Source organism: Astatotilapia calliptera, chromosome 18 (genome assembly GCF_964374335.1).
Source record: "Astatotilapia calliptera chromosome 18, fAstCal68.1, whole genome shotgun sequence".
Classification (NCBI taxonomy): Eukaryota; Metazoa; Chordata; class Actinopteri; order Cichliformes; family Cichlidae; genus Astatotilapia; species Astatotilapia calliptera.
In genome coordinates this window covers 36,125,414-36,147,766 of record NC_137439.1, presented here as the reverse complement: position 1 = coordinate 36,147,766, position 22,353 = coordinate 36,125,414, and the positions used below count along the sequence as shown (strand labels likewise).

Genomic DNA, 22,353 nt, shown 5'->3' with positions numbered 1-22,353 from the left:
TAAAGTAAATTAACCCTTGTGTGGTGTTGGTGGACACAGGAAGTTGCCTGTTGTCTTGAATATTTTAATTTTGTTTAAGTTGCTCACTCAGAAAGAGTGACACAGGAAGTTGCCTGTTGTCTTAAATACTTCTCGTTAAGTGAGAAGTTGCTCACCAAAGAGTGACACAGGGAGAAGTTGAACGGGTCTCACAGACCCGATTACCATACAAGGGTTAAAAGCAGTAAATTAAAAGCAGAAAGACACAGGAAGTTGCCTGTTGTTTTACGAGAAGTTGCTCGTTAAGCGAGAAGTTGCTCGCTAAGTGAGAGTTGCTCACACAAACAAAAAATTGCTAGCAATAAATTCAAAGTGACCTCAGCTGTGCCGCAGCGAAAATACTAACCTAAATCCTCCTAGCGTGTAAACCCCTCTGGAAATCACTGAACATGGGTCAGAATAATTCAAAGACCACAGACAGGTCCGATAAAAAAATCTAAAGTACCTGTAAAACCAAAAATTAATAAAATACAAAATAAAGTCTCAAATAACGGCTCAGTATAACTCCCATTTCCGGTTACGTGTAACCTACGTCCGCGAATCGGTGAAGACGTCCATGATCACGTATCCAGAACATGCGGGAGTGCTTATGTGACTGACTTTGTTTACAACTTAAGAAGTTCAATGCATTCTAATTTCTTTTCGGAGCCTTATCCCGAACGATTATCGCCAGAAAACAGGTCAGTAGAAATGTTGAATATCATTTGTGATAAGAAAAGTAGTCTGCTTAAAAAGTCCTGTAGAAAATATATGATAGAATGCCGCGACGTGATGCATCAAATGTTACCGCTATGGACAAAAGGAGGGTAAATAATGACAAAGTCGCCGATTTCTTTAAGAATCTAAAGAAATTCCTGCTAACAATGTCCAGAGACAAAAGTGACTTAAATGCAGTAACTATGTGTACACAGAAGCCTGATGAATCTATCCTAGTATTCATAAAACGCTTTATGCACTGTTGGACAAGCTAGAGGTGCAAATTTAGCTCAGTTTTCCAGCAGCCGCAGACACCCAGAGCAAAAATGAATTTGTGTATTTCGTTTAACATAAAGGGTGAAATGTTTGCTGACACTGATAACAGCTTATGTTTTCTCTGCCCTATGTACCGACATGATGGAGAAGGAACATCCTCTGTGTCAGCTGGACCCTCAGCAGAGAATGAACTCAACATCCTTTTTGTCCGGTACTCTATGTCACACACTGTGCCAAAAAAAAAAAAACGTGTACAGACGCCACTAACAGGTAATCCCATGACTGGGAGCCACACTTTTGTTTCTCTCACACTGTTCAACAACATGATAACTGCTCACACAAGTGAAGGTCAAACAGTGATTTTGTTACATAACTCAGACATAGGTTACGAAATATGTCGACACATAGATCTAACCTACCCTATCCACTGTACTATTTCTGCACTTACATTGCCAGCTGAATACCAGAATATGACATTGTGGTCTAAAAGTGAGAATGATATAGGATTTATTGACTGTACACTTTATCACGTACACCTATTAAAACACAACAAGCAGTATATGTCAAGCAGCATCCCATTTCCACGGAAAAAGCCGCAGCTCTAGATGTCATGATAGGAGATTTATTGACTACAGGAGCAATAAAGCCCACACTCCTGTCAATCCTGTGCCAAAGCCTAACAAACCTGGCGTATGGCGTTTCATACAAGACTTGAGGCAAATTAATGCAGTCAACATTCCTCTGCCACCTCTCGTTTCAGATGTTCACAGCATATTGACATGCATTGCATACACATTTTACCGTGGTGGATTTATGCTCCGCTCCTTTTTCTCATGAAGACACACAGCCGTTATTTGCATTCACGCATAGAAATCAGCAGTACACTTGGACTCGTTTGCCCCAAGGCATGATAGACGGCTCTGCTGCTTTCTCAATGGTGCTTCACTCCTCCAGGGCTGCACCCTGATCCACATGTGGATGACCTCCTCCTCTGTGCTGAAAGTGAAAAACTATGTCAAACTGCTACACACATGCTTATCCAGCACCTCCAAAAGACTGGCCACAAAGCATCAGCAAAGAAAATGCAGTACTGTCAGACTTCTGTTCAATATTTGGGATTCACACTGTCTCACGGACAACGTTCCATGACTGCAGACAGGGTCAAAGCTGTGACCTCCGTCCCTCGTCCCACTACACAGAAGGAAATGTTGTCCTTCCTAGGCATGGTGAACTATTGCAGACAGTGGATACCAGACTGTTCTTTTCATGACCACATTCTGCGTGACTGTTGTAAAAAAAGACAAGCCTCCTCGAATACTGTGGTCCACAGAAATGACTGCCTCTTTCAATGCATTAAAGGGAGTGCTGACCTCCGCCACTCAAAGCTGCTGCCTGAATTGTTCAGGAATGCCGGCCTGCCTGAGGGCAGTAGCAGCTTGCTCTATCATGATAAGGGACTGCGGGAAGCTCACACTCTCACATGACACTATTCTACACACCAATCACCAGGTCACGACCATTGTAGCAAACATAACTAAACAACATATGCAAATCTCACTATAAAAGCGAGCAGCACACCTGATTCGCCAGCACATTTATTGATCCTATGCTGTGTTCTTCTGACCGACAGGATGGCTCAGACAGGCTTGACGATCATGACTGCATGACACGTATACAGGAATCCACAGCACCACGTCCAGATTTAGAGCAAACACCTATCTCAGACTCAGCCACGGTTTATGTGGACGGGTCCTGTTCAAGGCCGAATGACAACTCATTTCTTTGTGGCTATTCAGTGGTAACAGTGCCTGACATCATACTAGAGGCTCACTCATTACCATTTCACTCAGCACAAAAAGCAGAGCTCATGGCTTTAATACGCGCCTGTGAGCTCCATTTGGATAAGCATGTGACGATTTACACAGACAGCCGCTATGCATTTGGCGTTGTGCATGACTTTGGCACATTGTGGAGACAGAGAGGATTTAGATCTGCTGATGGAAAATAAATTGCTAAATTGTGATTTTGTTCAAAGACTTTTTCAGGCTATACAGCTGCCATCGGCCGTTGCAGTTGTAAAAACGAAAGGACACAGTACAGCTGACACAGACGAAGCAACAGGTAATGCCTTAGCAGACGTGACAGCCAAGGCTGCAGCTGCATCACAGCTCCCACCGCCGCAGGAAGTATTATCTGTGCCCCTACAGCTGCCACTTGTTACACTCCCAGACTATTTAGACACAAATGTTGATTTAAAATTCATACAAGAGCGAGCCTCTGCATAGAATAATGACTGTACCTTAGATGACAGAGATGGCTTATACAAAATCTTAAGCGTTTGATTGCCCTCCCATATTCCCTGCTGCCAGTCCTTGCCCGACATTTTCACTGTGTGAGTCATGTCGGACAAAGAGGGGTAATAGGGGCAATAAAATTAAGATTTGTAATTGAGAAAACATGACATGCAGTAAAAAGCATATTAGCAACCTGTCTAACATGTGCGCGAACTAATGTAGGTAGCTCAAAAGCAAAACATCAGCATTTACCACAACCAGATTTTCTATTTCATACATTACAAATTGATTTTACACATATGCCAGCACAAGGAAGCATCAAGTACTTACTGGTAATAGTGGATCAATTTAGTAAATGAGTAGAAGCTTATCCAACCTCAAAAGAAACTGCAGAAGTAGTCTGTCAAAAGTTGAGCAATGAAATAATACCCAGATTCGGAATACCTCACCAGATTAACAGTGATAGAGGATCTTCATTCACATTAGAAGTAATTAAAAAATGTGCTAAAACTTTAATGACCTGGGTCAAATTACTTAAGTCCTGTGTGAGATTAGAATGACTCAATCTGAAGTAACCAAATTATTTCCATTTGAAATAAGACTATTTCCAAGACCATGGTCAGCTTCCAGAGGGGCACCGCTAGTAGAAGGTGATGTATATTGCATTGTCCACTGATGTTCACAACCTGGTAGAAAAACTGAATAATAACTATCAGAAAGTTTGTCTCTCTCAGCTTTTCCCCTCCACAGTTCCACCAGTGGAGACAAGGAGACGCATGTTGGAGAAGTCACTAAACCCAAGGACACTCTGGGAGGCCGCGCGTTTTCCAGCCCCCAGGCTTTACTGGCAGTGACGAAGAACCAGCATCCTCACAGACGGACAACCTCAGTGGATTCATGCCAGCAGGGTTAAGACCAGCCCAATCGGACCATCTCAGGCGTCGGATCAAGCAGACGACATCTCCGGCGAGCCAGCGCCCGGATCCAGAGCAAATAAACACACGGGTAGATGACATCTCAGGCGAGCCAGCGCCCGGATCCAACATACACACACACAATCACTGATTAACACACAACGTCTGAAAGAACAACAACAAGGTACTCAAACATCCAGCAGGAACAGAAAGCCAAAAGTACCGCATGATGTCTAACCTGATAAAGCCAGACTCATTTCATCCTGATAATGGAGAAAATGAAATGCCCATTGTCATCATACGACGCTTATTCAATGTCTCTCGAACCTGGGACCAGGCCAGGAGACAACTGAAGAACTGTTTTTCTTATATACTTTCTCATATATTTAGGTTATTTATTATATCTATCGCATTAACGTTAAGATTTCTCTTTGCTATTTTGTATTGTAAACTGCAACCATGTTCACATTTCTGCAGGTCATATTTTGCTGACTATACCTCATGCTCCATTTTGCAAGACACCTACTTAATGCACTCCTCACGTTCCCTAAAATCAGTAAATAGCAACATAGACGCCACTAATAAACCATCTTATGCGCCCTCTAGAACAGGAGCTAACGCCTGGTATGAAAATGCCAGAACAGCCGCTCGTGATTTAGGAAACAGTAACTGTTATGTCTGTTCAAAGGCTAATCCAGAACAGGTTATAGTAGGATACCCCATATCCGGTTTCCCCCTCACTGAGGGACTAGAGAAAATCAGCGGAAATAATGCTCTCTTTAAAGACACTTTACAGTTGACTCTGAGCCCTCTCGACTGCTTACTTAGACACACACACACACCAACTAACCCTGAGACTCCATTAGGCGAATTATTGAAGTTATCTAATGACACCGCAGGGACCTGCGCCCCAATGAAACGCCCTAAGACTAGGTTAAAACCCTCACTGCCCTTAGGACAGATCCCTCTCCATTTTAATACTAGTATGATATGTCTGCGCAGACTAAAGTTAACTGGCCCAGACACACACATAGATTATACAAAGGATAACTATACATTATTCTCTGACTCCCCAGGTGCACGCTGTAATGAGACATGGCTAGCTGTCTCTATGGCTGAAGTTGTATCATATCTGGAGGAACACACACACAGTTCAAGTTCGAGCAGAGAATCGATCATTGTTCCCCCAGAGGGTGTCTTAAATGATACTGACTGGGGGGAGTTAGTTAAATCACACATGGTCACGCGCCTAACTAGACCAATCCCACATGCTTATTGGTTGTGCAATAATACCCTTAGATTAGCTTTACCTGTTAATTGGACCGGTACCTGTGGTTTAGTAACCGTTGATATATGCTGTACTTTCATTCCCAATAACACCGCTCCTAACGGTTCATTCACACAAGCTATGAATAGACTTGAAGCATTGCAGATAGAACTAATTGCCAATACAGGCCACGGTCGGTGGCTACATAAGTGGCTACAGGACACGTTTGGAAAATGGAAGGAACTAATTGTAGCCTTTGTAACCGTTGCAGCATGTTTTTGATGATTATTGTCTGTTGTGTGGTACCCTGTGTACGTTCAATGATAACCCGTATAGCTACTAGTACAGCTACTTCAATGTATTTGCAATTGGCACAAATTGACCCAGATTATGTGTCAGATGTCATTGATGATGTTCCTGATGTGTATATTGAACATTAGGTTGTGAACTATTACATTTTATGATTTGCTTTTTATATTATGTTATTACATTTGTGATTTTTCCTTTCTATTTGAGTTATTATTTTTAAAAAATAATAAAAGAGGGGAACTGTTAGATATTTTGATACCACGGTAAGCATTTACAGGATATTGTTTTATACAGGAAAACTGTTACTCAATAAGGCCGATCTACTAGTTGTTTTTCTCTTTCTCTGTGACCCAAGAATTAATGTGTAAGACTCACAAGCTGGTACCAGAAGGTCAAAAACACCACAGAGATGAGACCACTTCCTTACTCCCATCCTCCCTTTTTCTTTATCTCCTGGAAAAGGCTCGTTAAAGGCTAGGTGGTTCGTTTCAGAATTCACTGATGAAAGAACTCTGTATTTTATGTCTAGGAGTGTATTTTGCTGGGATGATCATAAATTGTAGCTGAACTGATAAACTACACAAGGGATACTTTGCTCAGAAGGCAGGAAGACGTTTCCTTATTTAGTCTGTACCGGTTTGAACTGGGAAAGCTGACACACGAACCTTTTTTCATCTATATAAACTGCTGTGTATCAAATAAACCTTTGAGTCGATTTGGGAAGACAACCTGAAGCAGTCTGTGTTTCCTTGTTCTCCCAAGCTGCTCCCGACGTCGTAACTAACCCAGCTGAATGGCATACCTGAGTGTTACTTTAAATAATTAGGAATCTTAGAAAGGACAGAACTCTGCTTATCGCTCACGCCACGGAGGAAACCCGGGAAGGCAATTTCCTTCACCGGCAATATCTGTGGAGATGTAGGGAAGGACCTCCGGAGACGCCTGGTTAAAGTAGCTGATCTGAAAGAAAGACAACATACTAATAACAGCCAGCTGTGATAAGAGCACATGTACGACTGCTGCTTTTCTCACCAGGGACTTGTTGTCTTTGGTCTCCAGTATGGTGAATCCAGCACACAGAACCTCTCCTCTGTTATAGCCTTCAGTGGGAGGGTGAGTGGGCAGGGACACGGAGCGCAGGGCGATGACATACGGGTCTCTGAAGGAAAACAGAAAGGGAACGCATCAGGAAACCCTGCAGGACACAGGTGGATGGATCTGGCTCTACTGACCCGCTGCCACATGGCTTCCTTTTGGAGGCCAACAGGATGAAGTCCTGGAGAATCCCTTTTGCCTGATTGGCTGCAGTGGGAGATCCCATCGCGCCATGACGCACCGATGGAGTCACCACACGATATATGAAGTCATCGTTGTCGACCAGCTGAATCAGCTCGCACTTCCTGTTTGAGGAAACACATACACACTGTTAAAAAGGGGACTGGCAGCACTGTTTAAAGACTAAGCTGCAGTTCACTCCACAGGTATCCACGCAGAGGCAAACAGCTGCTTCTGTGCTTCACCAGCTGAGGGGTGGAGCTCGTGCATAGGGACACTGAAAGGGAAAACTACATAACAAAGGGCTTGGTGATGACATCACCCAGATCTCCACCCATCTCTGCTGCTTATCCTTCTCAGGGTCGCAGGGGGTGGAGCCTATCCTAGCCGTCTTAGAGGCAGGGTACACACTGGACAGGTCGCCAGACGATTGTTTTTTTTGTACTTTTTATATTTTACATTTATATTTATTATTGAAACTTGCACCAATTTCGTTGTTACAATGACAATAAAGGCTATTCTATTCTATTCTATTCTATTCTGTGTGGAGTTTGCATGTTCTCCCCGTGTTTGCGTGGGTTCCCTCCGGTTACTCCGGCTTCCTCCCACCGTCCAAAGACATGCAGCTTGTGGGGATAGGTTAATTGGATAATCCAAATTGCCACTAGGTTTGAATGTGTGAGTGAATGCACGCACGCACAAAATGCTGCGTCGACCCCGACGTGACAGCTTTCAGTGCTTGACAATCTTTGAAATCCTCTTCCTGTCATTCGTGCTGTTGGCCGACTTACTGAATATGATGATGAGTAATCTGGTATCAGGCTGTGGTGTTAGGGACAAAGACGGACTTGCAGCCCTGCTCGTCTGTCACGTTCCAGCCTTGGTAATCGTTTTCTTTTCTGCAGCAGACAAACAGGATTTGAGTTGGTTTCATTGAGTGAAACAAAGCTGTGAGCTTCCTCTGACTCCATGTCTGCATTGTGTGGGTGGAAACATCCAGATAAAGGTCCCGAGGTTTTCTAACGGAGCATTTTATTATGACCAGATGAACAATGTCACTGTCTTCACCTGTCAGTGGGTTTAGTTTTGTGTGTTGTTGTGTTGTAATTGTTGAGAGCTCCTCCATCTCTCTCACTGTGTGTTGCAGTTTCTATGCAGACTTTGGGCCCCTCAACCTGGCCATGCTGTACAGATACTGCTGGAAACTCAACAAGAAGCTGAAGGTAATGAAGGTCTTCAGACTCAGGGCTTTGTTTGCTGTACAGACATCGTTTAGAAAACGCGTTACGCTCTTATTTTGAAAGGTCTTTGCTCTGATGGTGTGTGTGCACTCCTCTGACAGTAGACGCTTATTTTAAATGTATTAATGCACATGTGCTGTTTTCACTGATTATTGATTATCATTATTGGTTTGTAGTCTTTCACAATGTCTAGAAAGAGCCTGGTTCACTACACCAGCTACGACCAGAAGAAGAGAGCCAATGCTGCTGTTCTGATTGGTGCCTATGCTGTAAATATCCTTTCATTCGTCCATCACATCATCTGATTGCCCGTCTGTCTGTGCATTATGAGTTATGTCGTTTAACTCTGCCCTGTAGGTGATGTATCTGAAGAGAAGCCCAGAAGATGCCTACAGGACTCTGATAGCAGGAAACAGCACAGGCTACATGCCGTTTAGGTACAGGCTGCTGCTTTCTACGAAACAGCGCTTCATGCTGGGCTGTTGTCCTTACATTTACTGAGACACTGTCTGTTAAATCCAGCTTGGCTTAGCATAAAGACTGCAAGCAGGGGTAACAAGAAGAAACTCCACCTAGCTGGAGATTATTTGGCGACCATGAAGGTTCCAGGAGGTCAGGAAACCTCATCAAACCCACACTTTTAAGTTTGGGATGGGAACATGTTCCCGTGTTATTGTAGGGTTTTACTGCTGTTGTGATTTGGCACTATATAAATAAAACTGAATTCAGAAATTTGAATGAATTGTTAACAGTTTATGAGCTCTTAGTGAGCTTTAGCGGTGCCAGTGGGTTGATGTCATTCATGTAGACTGAGCTAACGTGTCCCCCCCCAGTCCTGAGCTCAGCTGAGCAGGTGCTGCTTAGTTTTTACTCTTAGTGATGGTTTGTGTTTATTTACAGTGCAAACAAGCCTGAGACTGAAGCCTAACTACACTACTGTTACTGTATTCTTTCTGTGTGTGTGTGTGTGTGTGTGTGTGTCTGTGTGTCTCTGTGTGTCTCTGTGTGTCTGTGTGTGTGTGTGTCTGTCTGTGTGTGTCTGTGTGTGTGTGTGTCTGTGTGTCTCTGTGTGTGTGTCTGTGTGTCTCTGTGTGTGTGTCTGTGTGTCTCTGTGTGTGTGTGTCTGTCTGTGTGTCTGTGTGTGTGTCTGTGTCTGTCTGTGTGTCTCTGTGTGTGTGTCTGTCTGTGTGTCTCTGTGTGTCTGTGTCTGTGTCTCTGTGTGTGTCTCTGTGTGTGTGTCTGTGTCTGTCTGTGTGTCTCTGTGTGTGTGTCTGTGTGTCTGTGTCTGTCTGTGTGTGTGTGTCTGTGTGTCTCTGTGTGTGTGTGTCTGTGTGTCTCTGTGTGTGTGTGTCTGTGTGTCTCTGTGTGTGTGTGTGTCTGTGTGTCTGTGTCTGTCTGTGTGTGTGTGCCACAGAGACGCAGCGGTTGGAGAGTGCTCTTTTAACCTCACCGTGCTAAACTGCTTACAAGGAATCAACAAGGTAGCAACAACGTCTAACACAGAAGATTTTAGTAACATTAAAATGACACTTAGTAACTTCATTTGTGTCACACCTCATTTTAACGCAAAAATCCCAGTTTGAGCCACATTTGAAATTGTTCTCTTATTCTGTAACAACAGTAATTGAATTCAGTTTTATTCATAGCACTAATTCTAAGCTACAGTTACTTCAAGGTACTTTAACTTATAAGGTAAAGAGCCTGCAGCACTGCACTAGAAGTACACACTTGGCAACAGTGGGAAGGAAAAACTCCCTTCCAACAGGACGAAACCTCCAACAGAACCAGGTTTAAGGAGGCAGCAGTTCACTGTGACAGGTGAGGGGTAAGAGCAGAGACAAAGGAGTTTAATAATTACTAATGATTAAATACTTCAGTGATGTACAAACACACAGGAATTGAAAACAAACGACTAAAGAAGAAATAGTCAGTGCATCAGCGTGTCTTTTAGACCCCATTCCTACAAAACTGCTCAAAGAAGTCCTGACATTAATTAATGCTTCGATCTTAAATATGATCAACCTATCTCTAATAATCGGTGTTACGTCCCCACTTAAAAGCTAGGCGATGAGGGTGGGGGACAGTAACAGTTAGATCCAGGTGGAATGAAAAGAACGCCAGGCAGAGGTATTTAATATAAAATAGATCTTTATTGTAGGCAAACACCTCAATAATCATATAAATGGCAACAACAAAAGGAGACAGCACCGCTGCTTTATTGAGAAATCAGGGAGATCAACCCAAAGTGGTAATGACCACTTCAACAAAGGAAGCAACAATAAGGCTTCAACAGAAAGAGACAGCAACACTGCTAGCAAATAATATCCAGGCAGGCCACACAAACTAGTGAAGGCTGCCGTCACTCATGGGCAATCACTGCTCAGTTAAGCACTACTCACAAAGAGCCACACGCAGCAGGCTGTTCCACACCTAAGCCAGTAACACACTCTGACCCGCACAGAGGAAATCCACCAGAAACCTCTCCCTCCTCCTCCACACTGCTCTTCTCCAGCTTATATCACCCCTGAGGGTAATTGGTTGTAACGAGAGCAGATGAGCAGCAGGTGTGACCTAAAGGAGAAGGCAGGGGCAGAGAGAGACAAGGGGAGGGGCCAGAACGAAGGAGGAGGAGAGGGAGAAGACAACACCACGCCCACACACTCCCACAGCCTCCCAGGATGTAACAATCGGCTATGTACCACAGGCCTTCAAGCTGGCTGTAGTTAAACCTTTACTCAAAAAGCATCTCTAGACCCAGCAGTCTTAGCTAATTATAGGCCAATCTCCAACCTTCCTTTATATCAAACATCCTTGAAAGAGTAGTTGTCAAACAGCTAACAGATCATCTGCAGAGGAATGGTTTATTTGAAGAGTTTCAGTCAGGTTTCAGAGCTCAGCACAGAAACAGCTTTAGTGAAGGTTACAAATGATCTTCTTATGGCCTCTGACAGTGGACTCATCTCTGTGCTTGTCCTGCTAGACCTCAGTGCAGCGTTCGATACTGTCGACCATAATATCCTATTAGAGCGATTAGAACATGCTGTAGGTATTACAGGTACTGTGCTGCAGTGGTTTGTATCATATCTATCTAATAGACTCCAGTTTGTGCATGTAAATGGAGAGTCCTCTTCACACACTGAGGTTAATTATGGAGTTCCACAGGGTTCAGTGCTAGGACCAATTCTGTTTACATTATACATGCTTCCCTTAGGCAGCATCATTAGAAGACATAGCATACATTTACACTGCTATGCTGATGACACCCAGCTCTATCTGTCCATGAAGCCAGATAACACACACCAATGAGTTAAACTGCAGGAATGTCTTAAAGACATAAAGACCTGGATGGCCGCTAACTTTCTGCTTCTTAATTCAGATCAAACTGAGGTTATTGTACTCGGCCCTGAAAAGCTTAGAAATATGGTATCTAAGCAGATTCTTACTCTGGATGGCATTACCTTGGCCTCCAGTAACGCTGTGAGGAACCTTGGAGTCATTTTTGACCAGGACATATTAAACAAATATGTAAGACTGCGTTCTTCCATTTGTGCAACATCTCTAAAGTTAGAAATATCCTGTCTCAGAGTGACGCTGAAAAACTAGTTCATGCATTTATTACTTCCAGGCTGGACGACTGTAATTCATTATTATCAGGAAGTCCTAAAAACTCCCTGAAAAGCCTTCAGCAGTCAGTCAGATTGCCGCCCCTCCCTGAGCCTGGTTCTGGTGAACATGTGTTTCTGTTAAAAACGAGTGTTTCCTCCCCACTGTCACCAGTGTGCCTGCTCGTGGTCTGATTGTGTTTCCTCTGTAGGGTCTTTACGTACAATATTAACTGCCTGAGGTGACCGTTGTTGTGATTTGGTGCTAAGAAAAACTGAACTGAATCTGTGAAACCACTGCAGATCACTATAACACTAAACATTTCAGCCCTTTGGGGGGAGTTGTGCTTTTGTTGTGAAAATCTGTTCCTGCTCTTTTCCTCTGCAGGCATTACAAGATGGTTTCCTGGATTTTGAAAGGTTCAGTGCAGAAGAATATGAACATTATGAGGTAACAGACTGCAGAGACTGTGCTACAGGTCGATATCAATGCAAACAGGACCAGGATACAGGAAGAAATAACTAACGTACGCTTGTTATTCATCCAGTTTATTTGCAGTGCTGTTAGTAACACAGTCAGGGCCAACCAAGAGCTCGTACGATGTCCAGGCCTGCCTTGGTGCACGCTGTACTTCCTCAGTTTCTCAGTTAGATTGATCCATAGCTCACCCGTCCAAGTGATAGACAGTCAGTGAAGTAAAGGTCAACAAAACTGATTTCCAATGAAAGGTAAAAGCCCGTACGTGTTCATTACTGCAGTGGTGGTATAATTAAGGTGTTCTGGATCCATGTTTTAACTGATATGTGGCTAACCTCTATCACAGTCTTTCCTTTCTTTTTGTGCTTTTAGCGAGTTGAAAATGGAGATATGAACTGGATCGTTCCGGGCAAAGTTCTGGCGTTCAGTAGCCCTCATTCTCGTGGTGAGTCAGAATCTCTAAGCTAAAAGCTAAAAGCATGCCTCCAAACCAACACCAGTGCTCACGTTGCTGGGCTGACAGAAGGCCTGTGCAGCCCCTCAGTGCCTGCACGTCCTGAAGCAGCTGAGAAGAGCTAACCTTACCCTGCTGTCTTCTGACGGCGTGCATTGTTTCCTGCTTAGTGCTGTCGTGTTGTTACGGCTGGATTAGACGAGCCTGAACCCTGCAGTGGCTCGGGGTTTCCCATGATGCACTCATGCTTCTCCATCCCTCAGCTCTTTTTACTTTCTGTGTATTTACACCACTTTGCACGTAGTTATTATTCCCCTCTGGCTCTCCTCCATCTCTTGTCCTGTTGTCCTCCCCCCACCCCGACCACATGAGGCAGATTGCTCCCCCTCCCTCAGCCTGGTTCTTGTTAAAAGGGAGTTTTTCTTTCCCGCTGTCAGCAGGTGCTTGGGGCCGTCCGATCGTTGGGTTTTCTCTGTATTTAACGTCTTTACCTTACAACATAAATCAGCTGACACTACGTCATTGAATCTTATTTTACGTTCGCATTAAAAACAGACGCTCGCTGATTGAAACGTATGACGTAACTCAGCTGTTGTTGACTCTGTCTCCAGGTTATCCCCTCCACACACCCGAGGCATACTTCTCATACTTTTGCCAAAATGACATAACGACCGTGGTTCGTCTGAACAGGACGTTGTATGATGGCAGGCGGTTTGAGGATGCAGGATTTGAGCACCACGACCTCTTCTTCCTTGATGGGACCACGCCCTCTGACCTCATCGTCAGACGCTTTCTGCATGTGTGTGAAAGTACAGACGGGGCAGTGGCGGTGCACTGTAAAGGTAGGACTGCAAGTCTTTATGTTTAATTGATGTCATTTATTTCTTTTATCTTAACTTTGTCTCTTTAAACACTCCATCCATTTACAGCTGGATTAGGCCGCACGGGCACTCTGATTGGCTGCTACCTGATGAAGCACTTCCGGTTTACTGCAGCCGAGGCGATTGCTTGGATCAGAGTCTGCAGACCTGGATCTATCATCGGTCCACAGCAAAACTTCTTAGAAGAGTGAGTTTGTGCCTCAGCTGTGACCGCTCAAACCAAACGGCCCACTTTCCGTGACTCCAAAGGTCTCGGTCGGAGACAATCATTAAGCTGTAGTCCGTTCATGAAAGTACAGGAGTAATGCTGTGCACACAGACACGTCTGCAACACTTCATTAGGATAATGTCACAAAACACAAGCAGACGGCAGCTTCACCTCCAAGGTGCATGGAGAAGACAAAGATCTGACGAGGTGAAGACTCCAGTCACAGAGTATCAGGGAACCATAACGTGTTAGTGGCCTTCATCAGGGTCATTGCGTTTGTGAAGGTGTGATTGGTCCACTTGGATCTTTTTCTGTTTCCAGTCTTTTTTATTTAAACACAAGCTGTTTGACATTTTGCAATGACCCAAAAGGCGTTGGCCACTGAGTACAGCTGTTCTCTAATACTTCGAGTGTCGCTGGAGTCTTCACACAAAGCACAAGTAGATCAGGAAGGGTTTGAGGGGTCACCTTGGCCTTCAACGTCGGCAGATCTCAGTCTCATCGAGCATCTGTGAGATGTGCTGGACAAATAAGGCCCGTCTGTCCTTAGGCTGTGGCATCTATTGCTGTTAGCGCACAGGATGTTTCTCCATGCTGAGGTCATGGTTGGAGCATGCTGGAAATGTTAGAAGAGAAGCAAAAGGTGGAGGTCAGGGTGGGGCATTCCCCAGGGTGCCCATGTGCAGCTGGTGGTGACTGCAGCAGTGGGAAACTGGTGGATGATGAATCGAATCGAATTAAAAGAAGCCTGAAACTGTGATACTGCTGCAGACTGCAGTCACAGTGTGCAGCTGGTTTCTCTCCTCAGCTCTGGACGCACACTTCCTCCTTACGCCACAGTAGCGCTCTGTTGCTAATGGCTAATAGCTTTGTGTGTCTACTTACACGCTAAACCAGGATGTTGAATGTTGTACCTGCTAAACGTGATATCACAGTCAGTTTGTGGCGTGTGTTTGATGTTTGTGTGCAGGAAGCAGCACAGTTTGTGGGTTCAGGGTGACGTGCATCGGTCTAAACAGAAGCTGGTCCAACAGAGACTGAGTCGGCAGCAGCAGCTGCAGCAGCAGCAGCAGCAGCTGCACCACTCTGACTCTGTGCAGGGAGGCAAACAGGAGGCAGTGTCCTCGCTGCTTTCCAGCATGGATGACCTGTCAATCAACACCGTGCTCTGCAAGTCATATAGCTTGGATGAGGTCAGCGGTGTGACTTCATAGCACCTTTTCTTAATGGTTACTGCAGAATTCAAACAGGCTACTGAGTTCCGATCACAATGTTGTGTTTTCATGCTGCTAATTGTGTCTGTGCAGAATAACTGCAAAGAAGTCAGTCTGACACAGGGAGACAAACTGAGAGCACTGAAGGGAAAACGCCCACCGAGATCAGCGTCATCCTGCTCAAGGTACCAACATCTGTAATGTAATTAATGATAGATGGTTATTGTGGTCAGTGCAAGAGACACGTAGAGAATTAGCTCAAACGCTGGAAACAAAGTTTCTATTAACAAGGAGAGATAATAGACACCAATATGTTTTTGTGGATGTCAGAAAGTACGTAAGTGACTGTTGTCGAATGCTACAAAGAACGCACGCTTTGTTTGCACGCTGTCTAACAGGCAGACCGGACTGCATGAAATCCTGCTGTGTTCTCATCTGTGCAGCGTGAATGTTGTGTGTAACCTGCTCGAGCTCATGTGTCCTTCTTTGTTCTTCGGTTAAACTGAAACCTAAATGCAACAGGAGAAGTTGTTGTCTTTTGGCGACTTTAGTTATGAGTGAGATTAAGGTTCTGGAGGTTGTCAGAGTATTCCTTCTACTGCCTGACGGTGTCCTCAGCTGGAGCCAGCAGGCCTCCATCTTTACTGTACACCGTGTTGGTGGAGCACCACTTCCCCTCCTGACGCTTTGCCAGAATCGCTCCTCCTACGCCCAAGTTTTTGCTGCAGCCGCGGCCTGAGCTGCGTTTCGATTGGCCTGCCCGCTGCCTCTGCTCTCCATCCTTGGCTGCAGCCAGACACACAATCAGTAGATAATACCTCTGCTCACTACAGTTTTTGTTTGGGTCCCTGAATCCACGGCACAAATATAGCAGATATATAAGAAGCTGCCATAGTTCAAGAAACATCTTATAAAAAGTAAATAGTTACAAATCGGGGATATGAGAGCTGCGGCAAAAAGAAACCAAAGGACGACCACGAACCAAACTCACGACGTGCCTCCGGCTTCTCCTGTAAACTAACATCACCAAACTGCTAACCTGACACAACCAAGAGCTGGGCTTCCACGGAGGTTAAATCAGGTACCTCCCACACGTCGAAGCGTGTTTGTATCTCGTCTCTTGTACAGAGTGTGAGTGCAGATGTTGATTCCTGCAGTGAGCGTAGAAATCAGAAGGATTTTTGGAGAAGTTGTTCGTTGTGCTTGTTTCTGTGAAGGATCAAGTTTTATTTGCTCTTGGATCACACACACACACAAATATGAGGTGTTCTTGTTTTCTGTGTCAGGTTAAACCTGTCCAAGACTTCACACCGCTCCATCCTCCCTCCCCCGAAGCCCTCCAAAGTCCACCTCACCCCTTCTTCTACTAAGACGCTGAGACGAAGTTCCTCTACCACCACTGCTCCGCAGATCAGGAGGTTGGTGTCTGTGCTTTTGTCCTTACTAGAAGCACATTATAATAAAACCAATGTAAAATGTGATGTGCTGATGTCTCCACAGTCCCTTCAGCCTCACGTTGTTCAGCACCAGGCCAGCACTGATTCACTGACTTCACACTTGGGACGTTCTGGTCATGAATCAGCCCAGCTGATGATGGACTCGCTGGAGACTGCATCAGCTCTCTTGCACGTTTAACCCTAGAACACTATCGCTATAAATAGTAACACAATCGCTAATGCCGGGTGATTTTTACCCGATATAATATAACCAATAAAAAGTAATCAAATATATCAAAATATGACAACACATGACAAATTAGAGTGGTCTTCTTTTACTTTCAACTGTGCCATGTCTAACAAAATGAAAGAAAAACCCTCCTAAAACAAAAGAATGACTCTGGAAAGCTGGTCTTTGGTCCACCCATTCCTGGGACATTTGAGACTTCCCTGGTGAAGGCACAGGCTCCTCGACACGCAAACAGCTGCAGGAGAGAGAAATCATGTAAATGTATTTGCTCGGGTGTAAATCACCCAGCGATAGCGTTCTCGGGTTAAGGCTGTAAATGCTTTTTTAGCCCCAATAACTACTTTTCGTTTCGACAGAGCCAACAGTTTGTCACCACTTTAACTGGTCACGTGGCCCATTCTGTGATAACAGGGCCGACACCATAAATCATCACGTCTCTTGGGTATAGCAGGCAGGTAACTGTGAAAAACTGCGGCTGCATATTGCAGATATAACATCTGCTGGATGCTGAATGCCCCGCTGTCACAATCATTTTGCTGGAAGCAAAGGACACGTGCAGGTGCAAACACCAAACAACGCTTACAGGGGAGGTCGTGGCCCGAGGACTGAGTCAGACCATCGCCAAGAGCAGTCTGGGTGCTTCTGATAAACGGCTGCTGCCATTTGTCCATCCGAAGTTCAGAACCACAGGATGTAGACGGCCTGAAGCAACGTCTTGGTTGCGGAAACACAGACCTTTAGAAGTCGTACCAAAATCCACGCCTTAAACTTTGGCAGATCACATGATGGACCTAGCTTATTTGGCACGTTGTTGTAATGTTGTCTCCTCGTTTTCAGTACTTTAGTAACCAGGTTGGGTCAGAGAACCATAGCAAACCACATCTTTTGTAAGAGATTGGTGCACATTGTTCAAGAATTAACAACTGGACGCAAAATTGTCTTGCAAGACCAAGAGTGACACACTGCTTCTGCTACAGATGTTATTTATATTCTCCCAGATTTCATCGATAAAGTATGACAAACTTATATTTGTTGGTCTGTTAATGTTCTAATGATGCAGAGCGAGGGACACAAAGCCACGACGTGCTTATAATGCACTGTGAAAGCCTCTGAGCACACATGCTGGCAATGAAAGAGGAAATCAGTAAAATGAAGACAGAGATTCTGATGTTTCACGTCAGACTGAACACGGCACGCACACTTTATTTCACAGGTCATTCACATTCATGCACTGGATTTGTCAACAGGACTTTATCATACATAAAGCAAACTCACTATGTTCAGCTTTGCACTATTTCTTTCTTGCAGTAAAATTCTTAACATGCAAATGATGTTCAGCTTTGAGCGTGTTGTTGCTGTCATGCTTTCCTGTATCTGACTGTGTGACAGCAGCTCAGATGTGCTGTCTGATTGGTAGTTTACTCCAAAGGAGGGAAACCAGCTAATGCTAGTGTGAAGTGCTAAAATCAACAATAAAGTCCAAGTAATGACGAGATAATGACTCATGCTTCTCTTTGTTATCATCACACTGTCATTGTGTCATAACCTTCACTGAAAGTCACCTGACACTGCTGTGGGATGTTGTGGGATGCTGTGGGACGCCATGGGACGCTGTGGGACGCCGTGGGACGCTGTGGGATGCTGTGGGACGCTGTGGGACGCCGTGGGACGCTGTGGGATGCTGTGGGACGCTGTGGGACGCTGTGGGATGCTGTGGGACGCTGTGGGATGCTGTGGGATGCTGTGGGACGCTGTGGGATGCCGTGGGATGCTGTGGGATGCTGTGGGATACTGTGGGACGCTGTGGGACGCTGTGGGATACTGTGGGACGCTGTGGGACGCTGTGGGATACTGTGGGACGCTGTGGGATGCTGTGGGATGCTGTGGGACGCTGTGGGATACTGTGGGACGCTGTGGGACGCTGTGGGATACTGTGGGACGCTGTGGGATGCTGTGGGACGCTGTGGGATGCTGTGGGATGCTGTGGGATGCTGAGACTGTGGATTCCATGTGCTTGGTATCATTTGGGGAATTTAATGACCAAAACATCAGAAATAACTGAGGCGACTCTATAAGGGAATCCCCTCTGTTGACACTGTACTGAGTCAAAAGTATAAGGAACTGAGCTACATGGATTACCTGCACATACACTGACCTACGTATATGAAACAGTACTGTACCATATATGTATAACAGGGCCTCTTAAACTAAAATCCTGGCTGTATCCTTACTGTAGTTAAGTTAAATACGTCCTCTATAGTCTCCAAATCATTGTCTGGTTGGGACACTTATATTTGTTGGTCTGTTAATGTTCTAATGATGCAGAGCAGGGGACACACACACATATATATATTTATATATACACACATATATATATTTATATATATGTGTGTATATATATGAGTATATATACACACATATATATATTTATATATATATATGTATATATATGAGTATATATGAGTATGCATTTGAAGTACACTTCAAATTGGGACAGCCGTCGTCGCGTGGCGGTGACGTAATCGCACTTAAAATGTGTACTTCAAGCGTGCAGACCCTGAATTGGGACACAGCCTCAGTGTTTCAGTCATAAAAACACTTCCTGTCTCCGCGGGGGCCCATCACGTATAGGTGTAACGGAGAAACAGCTAATCAAATCGCAGCTTTTCAGGCATTGGAAAAAAAAAGATTGTTTTTTACACTGAACTGTCTGAGCGCGGGTTCGAGTCCTGGTTGGGACAAAGGTTGTGTTACATTATCAAAAGTTAAACACCATTTTCAATCTACTTATTGTGGATAACATTTATTTTTTAATTTTTAGTTCATTATCATTTTATTTATATTATATAGTGTTATGGCCTGTGGAGCAATTTTTCTGCACCTATACTGTCACAAAGTGCATAACTCAGACTAAACTGTATCATCACAGTCTTGAGATGATACATAGCAGACATATAGTCTACAATTATGGAGACATCCAACTTTTAATACAAAGACTAAAGCTAAAACTATAATACAGATACATTCTGATGACATAGAACATGAAGCTTATACATAATTTCAATAAGGCATGTCTGTGATAAATCATCTGTCTGCTTCCTGGTGGCTGTTAGTTTATGTCTATTCATTTTCCAGCACAAACTCAGTACTGACATCGTTGCTTTATTCCAGTCATGCTCTTGCCAGCCTCCACTCTGCATGCTTTAAATCGGTTGCTCTTCTGCATTTCAGATCTGCAGCCATGCAGCCCGCCTCCTCTCCTTTCTCCTCCTCACCGTGGTCACTCAGAGCCCTGTCCCAGCCTCCATCTTCATCTTCATTACTATCAGCATGTTGACTCTGGGGTGGTGGTTGTGCAACATCCTGTCACTGCTGGGATTCTTTCTGCTATGATGGCTCATAACTGCCAAACAGTTACATTTATTTCTGTATCTCAATAAATCATGTTGAGTTTTTCCACGTGATCTCTCCTTATTGAATTACTTTTGTAGATAAGCTTCAAGCTAGCAAGCAACAATACCTACATCAAATATATTATCACCAGAAGTGAGAAAGTGTCTGCAGCTCCAGCTGTGCTGCATGTATTAAAGATAACGTCAGACATTGTGTGGGGGTCATGTCTGACACAGGCTGTACAGTCACACAGATAAAAGACAGCAGTCATGTTTCTAATAATATAAATGAAAACAGAAAGATTATGAAGATAAAAGCTGTGAGACTGCTCTAGGATGACTTGTTATCATTACATGAAGTGATTTAGAAATAATATGTAAGCTTTCAGGGCAGCGCTCACAACTTATTTAAACTGATTACCTGATGGGGAGCACACACAGATATAGAAACATATAGGTGAACTCTAAGAAGAAAACTGTGTTGATATTTTTGCAGAAAACTATTTATTTACACTTTTATATTTACAATCAGTTTATATTTATAGAAACAAAAGAAACATTCACAACTAGAACAAAACTGTCTTATATACAAAATCAACTGTTTCTCCCTTATTTACTGTTTTCTTCCACCATACAGCCAGCATACAACCATGCTATTAGAGGAACATCACTGGAACGTGGCCAGAACACACAAAAACAAGAACAAGACAATATATAAAAGTTCAAGTTCAGGCTCAGCTTTGCAGAGAAAACAATTGTACTCCAGTTCTGAAACCTTTCATTTGAAAACCTGTTTGCTCCTGAAGATCCTCTGGGTGTGGACCCTGCTGCTGCTGCCACAGTGACTAGTTATGCAGAGACAGAGGCATATGAGACAGAAACAGACTTAGCCATTATCACGTCTGACATGTAGTAATAACGCAGTACTTACAGCTCTGCATGTGTACTTTTACAGGTGAGATGCTCGGCATTGTGTCCTCCAGGTTTTCATCCTCATCCATCCCTGTGATGGAGGCAACAATTAGACAAATATGTACTGAATTTATATTTCATGTCAACAATGTTATTAAAATATTATTAAAACAACTTACCAAGAGGTTGTTTAGTTGGGGCGTTTGTAGTAGCAGGCGCAGACTGCTACTTCTTCCGCAGGCACTGCTGCAGCTCATGCAGCCGTGTTCCTTGACTGCAGCTCTTCCTCATGATAAGGTCTGCATAGCCGTCACCTCTGCCGTCCCAAATCTCCTTCCAGGTGCTCTTGGCTCGTGAGCCAAAGCCAACCAGCTGATCATCCTCAGAGGCTTCTGCAGCAACACTTACTCTGCTGGTCTCGTAGCTCAGAAGAGTTTTTATCTCTGCAAAGCTGAGGGCTTACTGTACAAATGAATGCAAGCTCTCCTTGCCATGCCCTTCTTCCACAGAGGTCCCTGCAGCCTCTTGCTTCTGGAGCTCTTTGATCAGGTACATGGTGTCCCCGACATCATTCTCCAGAAGCCACCGGAAAGATTTCCCTTTATATTTTCCAAACTGCAGGATGTACTCTCCCTGCACTTCCTTCATGTCAGAGGCATCCCCTCCTCTCTGATAGATGACAGTCAGAGCATCGTCCTCCCTCACAGGTGCAGACTTGTCCTGAAGCTTGGGGTCATTTTTAATCCTTCGAGCTTCTTTTGACGAGTCCTGGAGAAGGTATCCAAGTGGCCCCTTGTGGAACGCCACAGAGATTTTCCCTGGATATGGCGCAACTTTCTTCTGCATCTTGACATGCAGTGAAAAAAGAAACAATTATATTAAACAAAATTGATTCCAAACACAAACAAAGACATTCCAGGTTATAATCTTGCTGCTTGGTTTAGACAGCAGGATGCAGGAGAACAATAACGAGACACAATTTGAAAGAACATTGACAACATTTGTGATAAAAGTGTTTTTTACTCCAGGTATAACAAACTGTTCTGTCTGTAAATAAAAACCTTTCATGGTTGAATGATTATTGGCATATCTGCAAAATTTGTGGTAACTGCTTAGTAGTCATGGCACATAAGAATTGCTGGTAGATTCCCGCGCGGGAGCCTGGGATTGTTTAGCTAAACGGCCTAAACCGTTTCTCTATGGTAGTGCTAAACT

At 44.2% G+C, this 22,353-nt stretch overlaps 2 protein-coding genes and 1 long non-coding RNA gene across 5 annotated transcripts; 1 reads left to right on the top strand and 2 right to left on the bottom strand.

Moving 5' to 3' along the window:
• Positions 1-6,647: 6,647 nt before the first annotated feature.
• On the bottom strand, positions 6,648-7,238 carry LOC145422056 (acyl-coenzyme A thioesterase 11-like). The gene is made up of 3 exons (XM_080293311.1): positions 7,028-7,238; positions 6,828-6,954; positions 6,648-6,755 (listed from the first exon to the last, which is right to left on the bottom strand). The coding sequence occupies exons 1-3, from the start codon at positions 7,114-7,116 to the stop codon at positions 6,648-6,650; spliced, it is 324 nt and encodes a 107-aa protein (XP_080149437.1). The 5' UTR covers positions 7,117-7,238.
• Positions 7,239-7,823: 585 nt separating this feature from the next.
• On the top strand, positions 7,824-20,293 carry LOC145421755 (dual specificity protein phosphatase CDC14AB-like). 3 transcript variants are annotated; one of them, XM_080292473.1, is made up of 12 exons: positions 7,850-8,293; positions 8,488-8,580; positions 8,669-8,748; positions 9,726-9,792; positions 12,302-12,364; positions 12,764-12,836; positions 13,457-13,687; positions 13,775-13,913; positions 14,905-15,127; positions 15,242-15,333; positions 16,435-16,566; positions 16,649-18,327. In XM_080292473.1, exons 1-12 carry the CDS (start codon positions 8,123-8,125, stop codon positions 16,695-16,697), a joined length of 1,413 nt encoding a protein of 470 aa, XP_080148599.1. In that variant the 5' UTR covers positions 7,850-8,122; the 3' UTR covers positions 16,698-18,327. The 3 variants fall into 3 exon arrangements, with proteins under 3 accessions (XP_080148597.1, XP_080148599.1, XP_080148598.1); XM_080292471.1 differs by lacking the exons at positions 12,302-12,364; positions 16,649-18,327 and adding an exon at positions 20,066-20,293 and having other exon boundaries at positions 7,824-8,293; XM_080292472.1 differs by lacking the exon at positions 12,302-12,364 and having other exon boundaries at positions 7,854-8,293.
• A 151-nt stretch (positions 20,294-20,444) lies between these two features.
• Positions 20,445-21,980, bottom strand: LOC145421756 (uncharacterized). Its single transcript, XR_013903126.1, has 3 exons — positions 21,318-21,980; positions 21,158-21,229; positions 20,445-21,071 (listed from the first exon to the last, which is right to left on the bottom strand). It is a non-coding gene; the product is annotated as an uncharacterized LOC145421756 (long non-coding RNA).
• Positions 21,981-22,353: the final 373 nt, after the last annotated feature.

Bases quoted from the DNA above. Each gene is read 5' to 3' on its own strand.
- LOC145422056 (XM_080293311.1), bottom strand. From the start codon at position 7,116: ATGGGATCTCCCACTGCAGCCAATCAGGCAAAAGGGATTCTCCAGGAC. The intron at 6,955-7,027 runs GTCAGTAGAGCC...GTTTTCCTTCAG, and splicing joins AGGAAGCCATGTGGCAGCGG to AGACCCGTATGTCATCGCCC. The intron at 6,756-6,827 runs GTGAGAAAAGCA...TCTTTCTTTCAG, and splicing joins CCAAAGACAACAAGTCCCTG to ATCAGCTACTTTAACCAGGC.
- LOC145421755 (XM_080292473.1), top strand. From the start codon at position 8,123: ATGTCACTGTCTTCACCTGTCAGTGGGTTTAGTTTTGTGTGTTGTTGT. The intron at 12,365-12,763 runs GTAACAGACTGC...TTGTGCTTTTAG, and splicing joins AAGAATATGAACATTATGAG to CGAGTTGAAAATGGAGATAT. The intron at 13,688-13,774 runs GTAGGACTGCAA...ATCCATTTACAG, and splicing joins AGTGGCGGTGCACTGTAAAG to CTGGATTAGGCCGCACGGGC.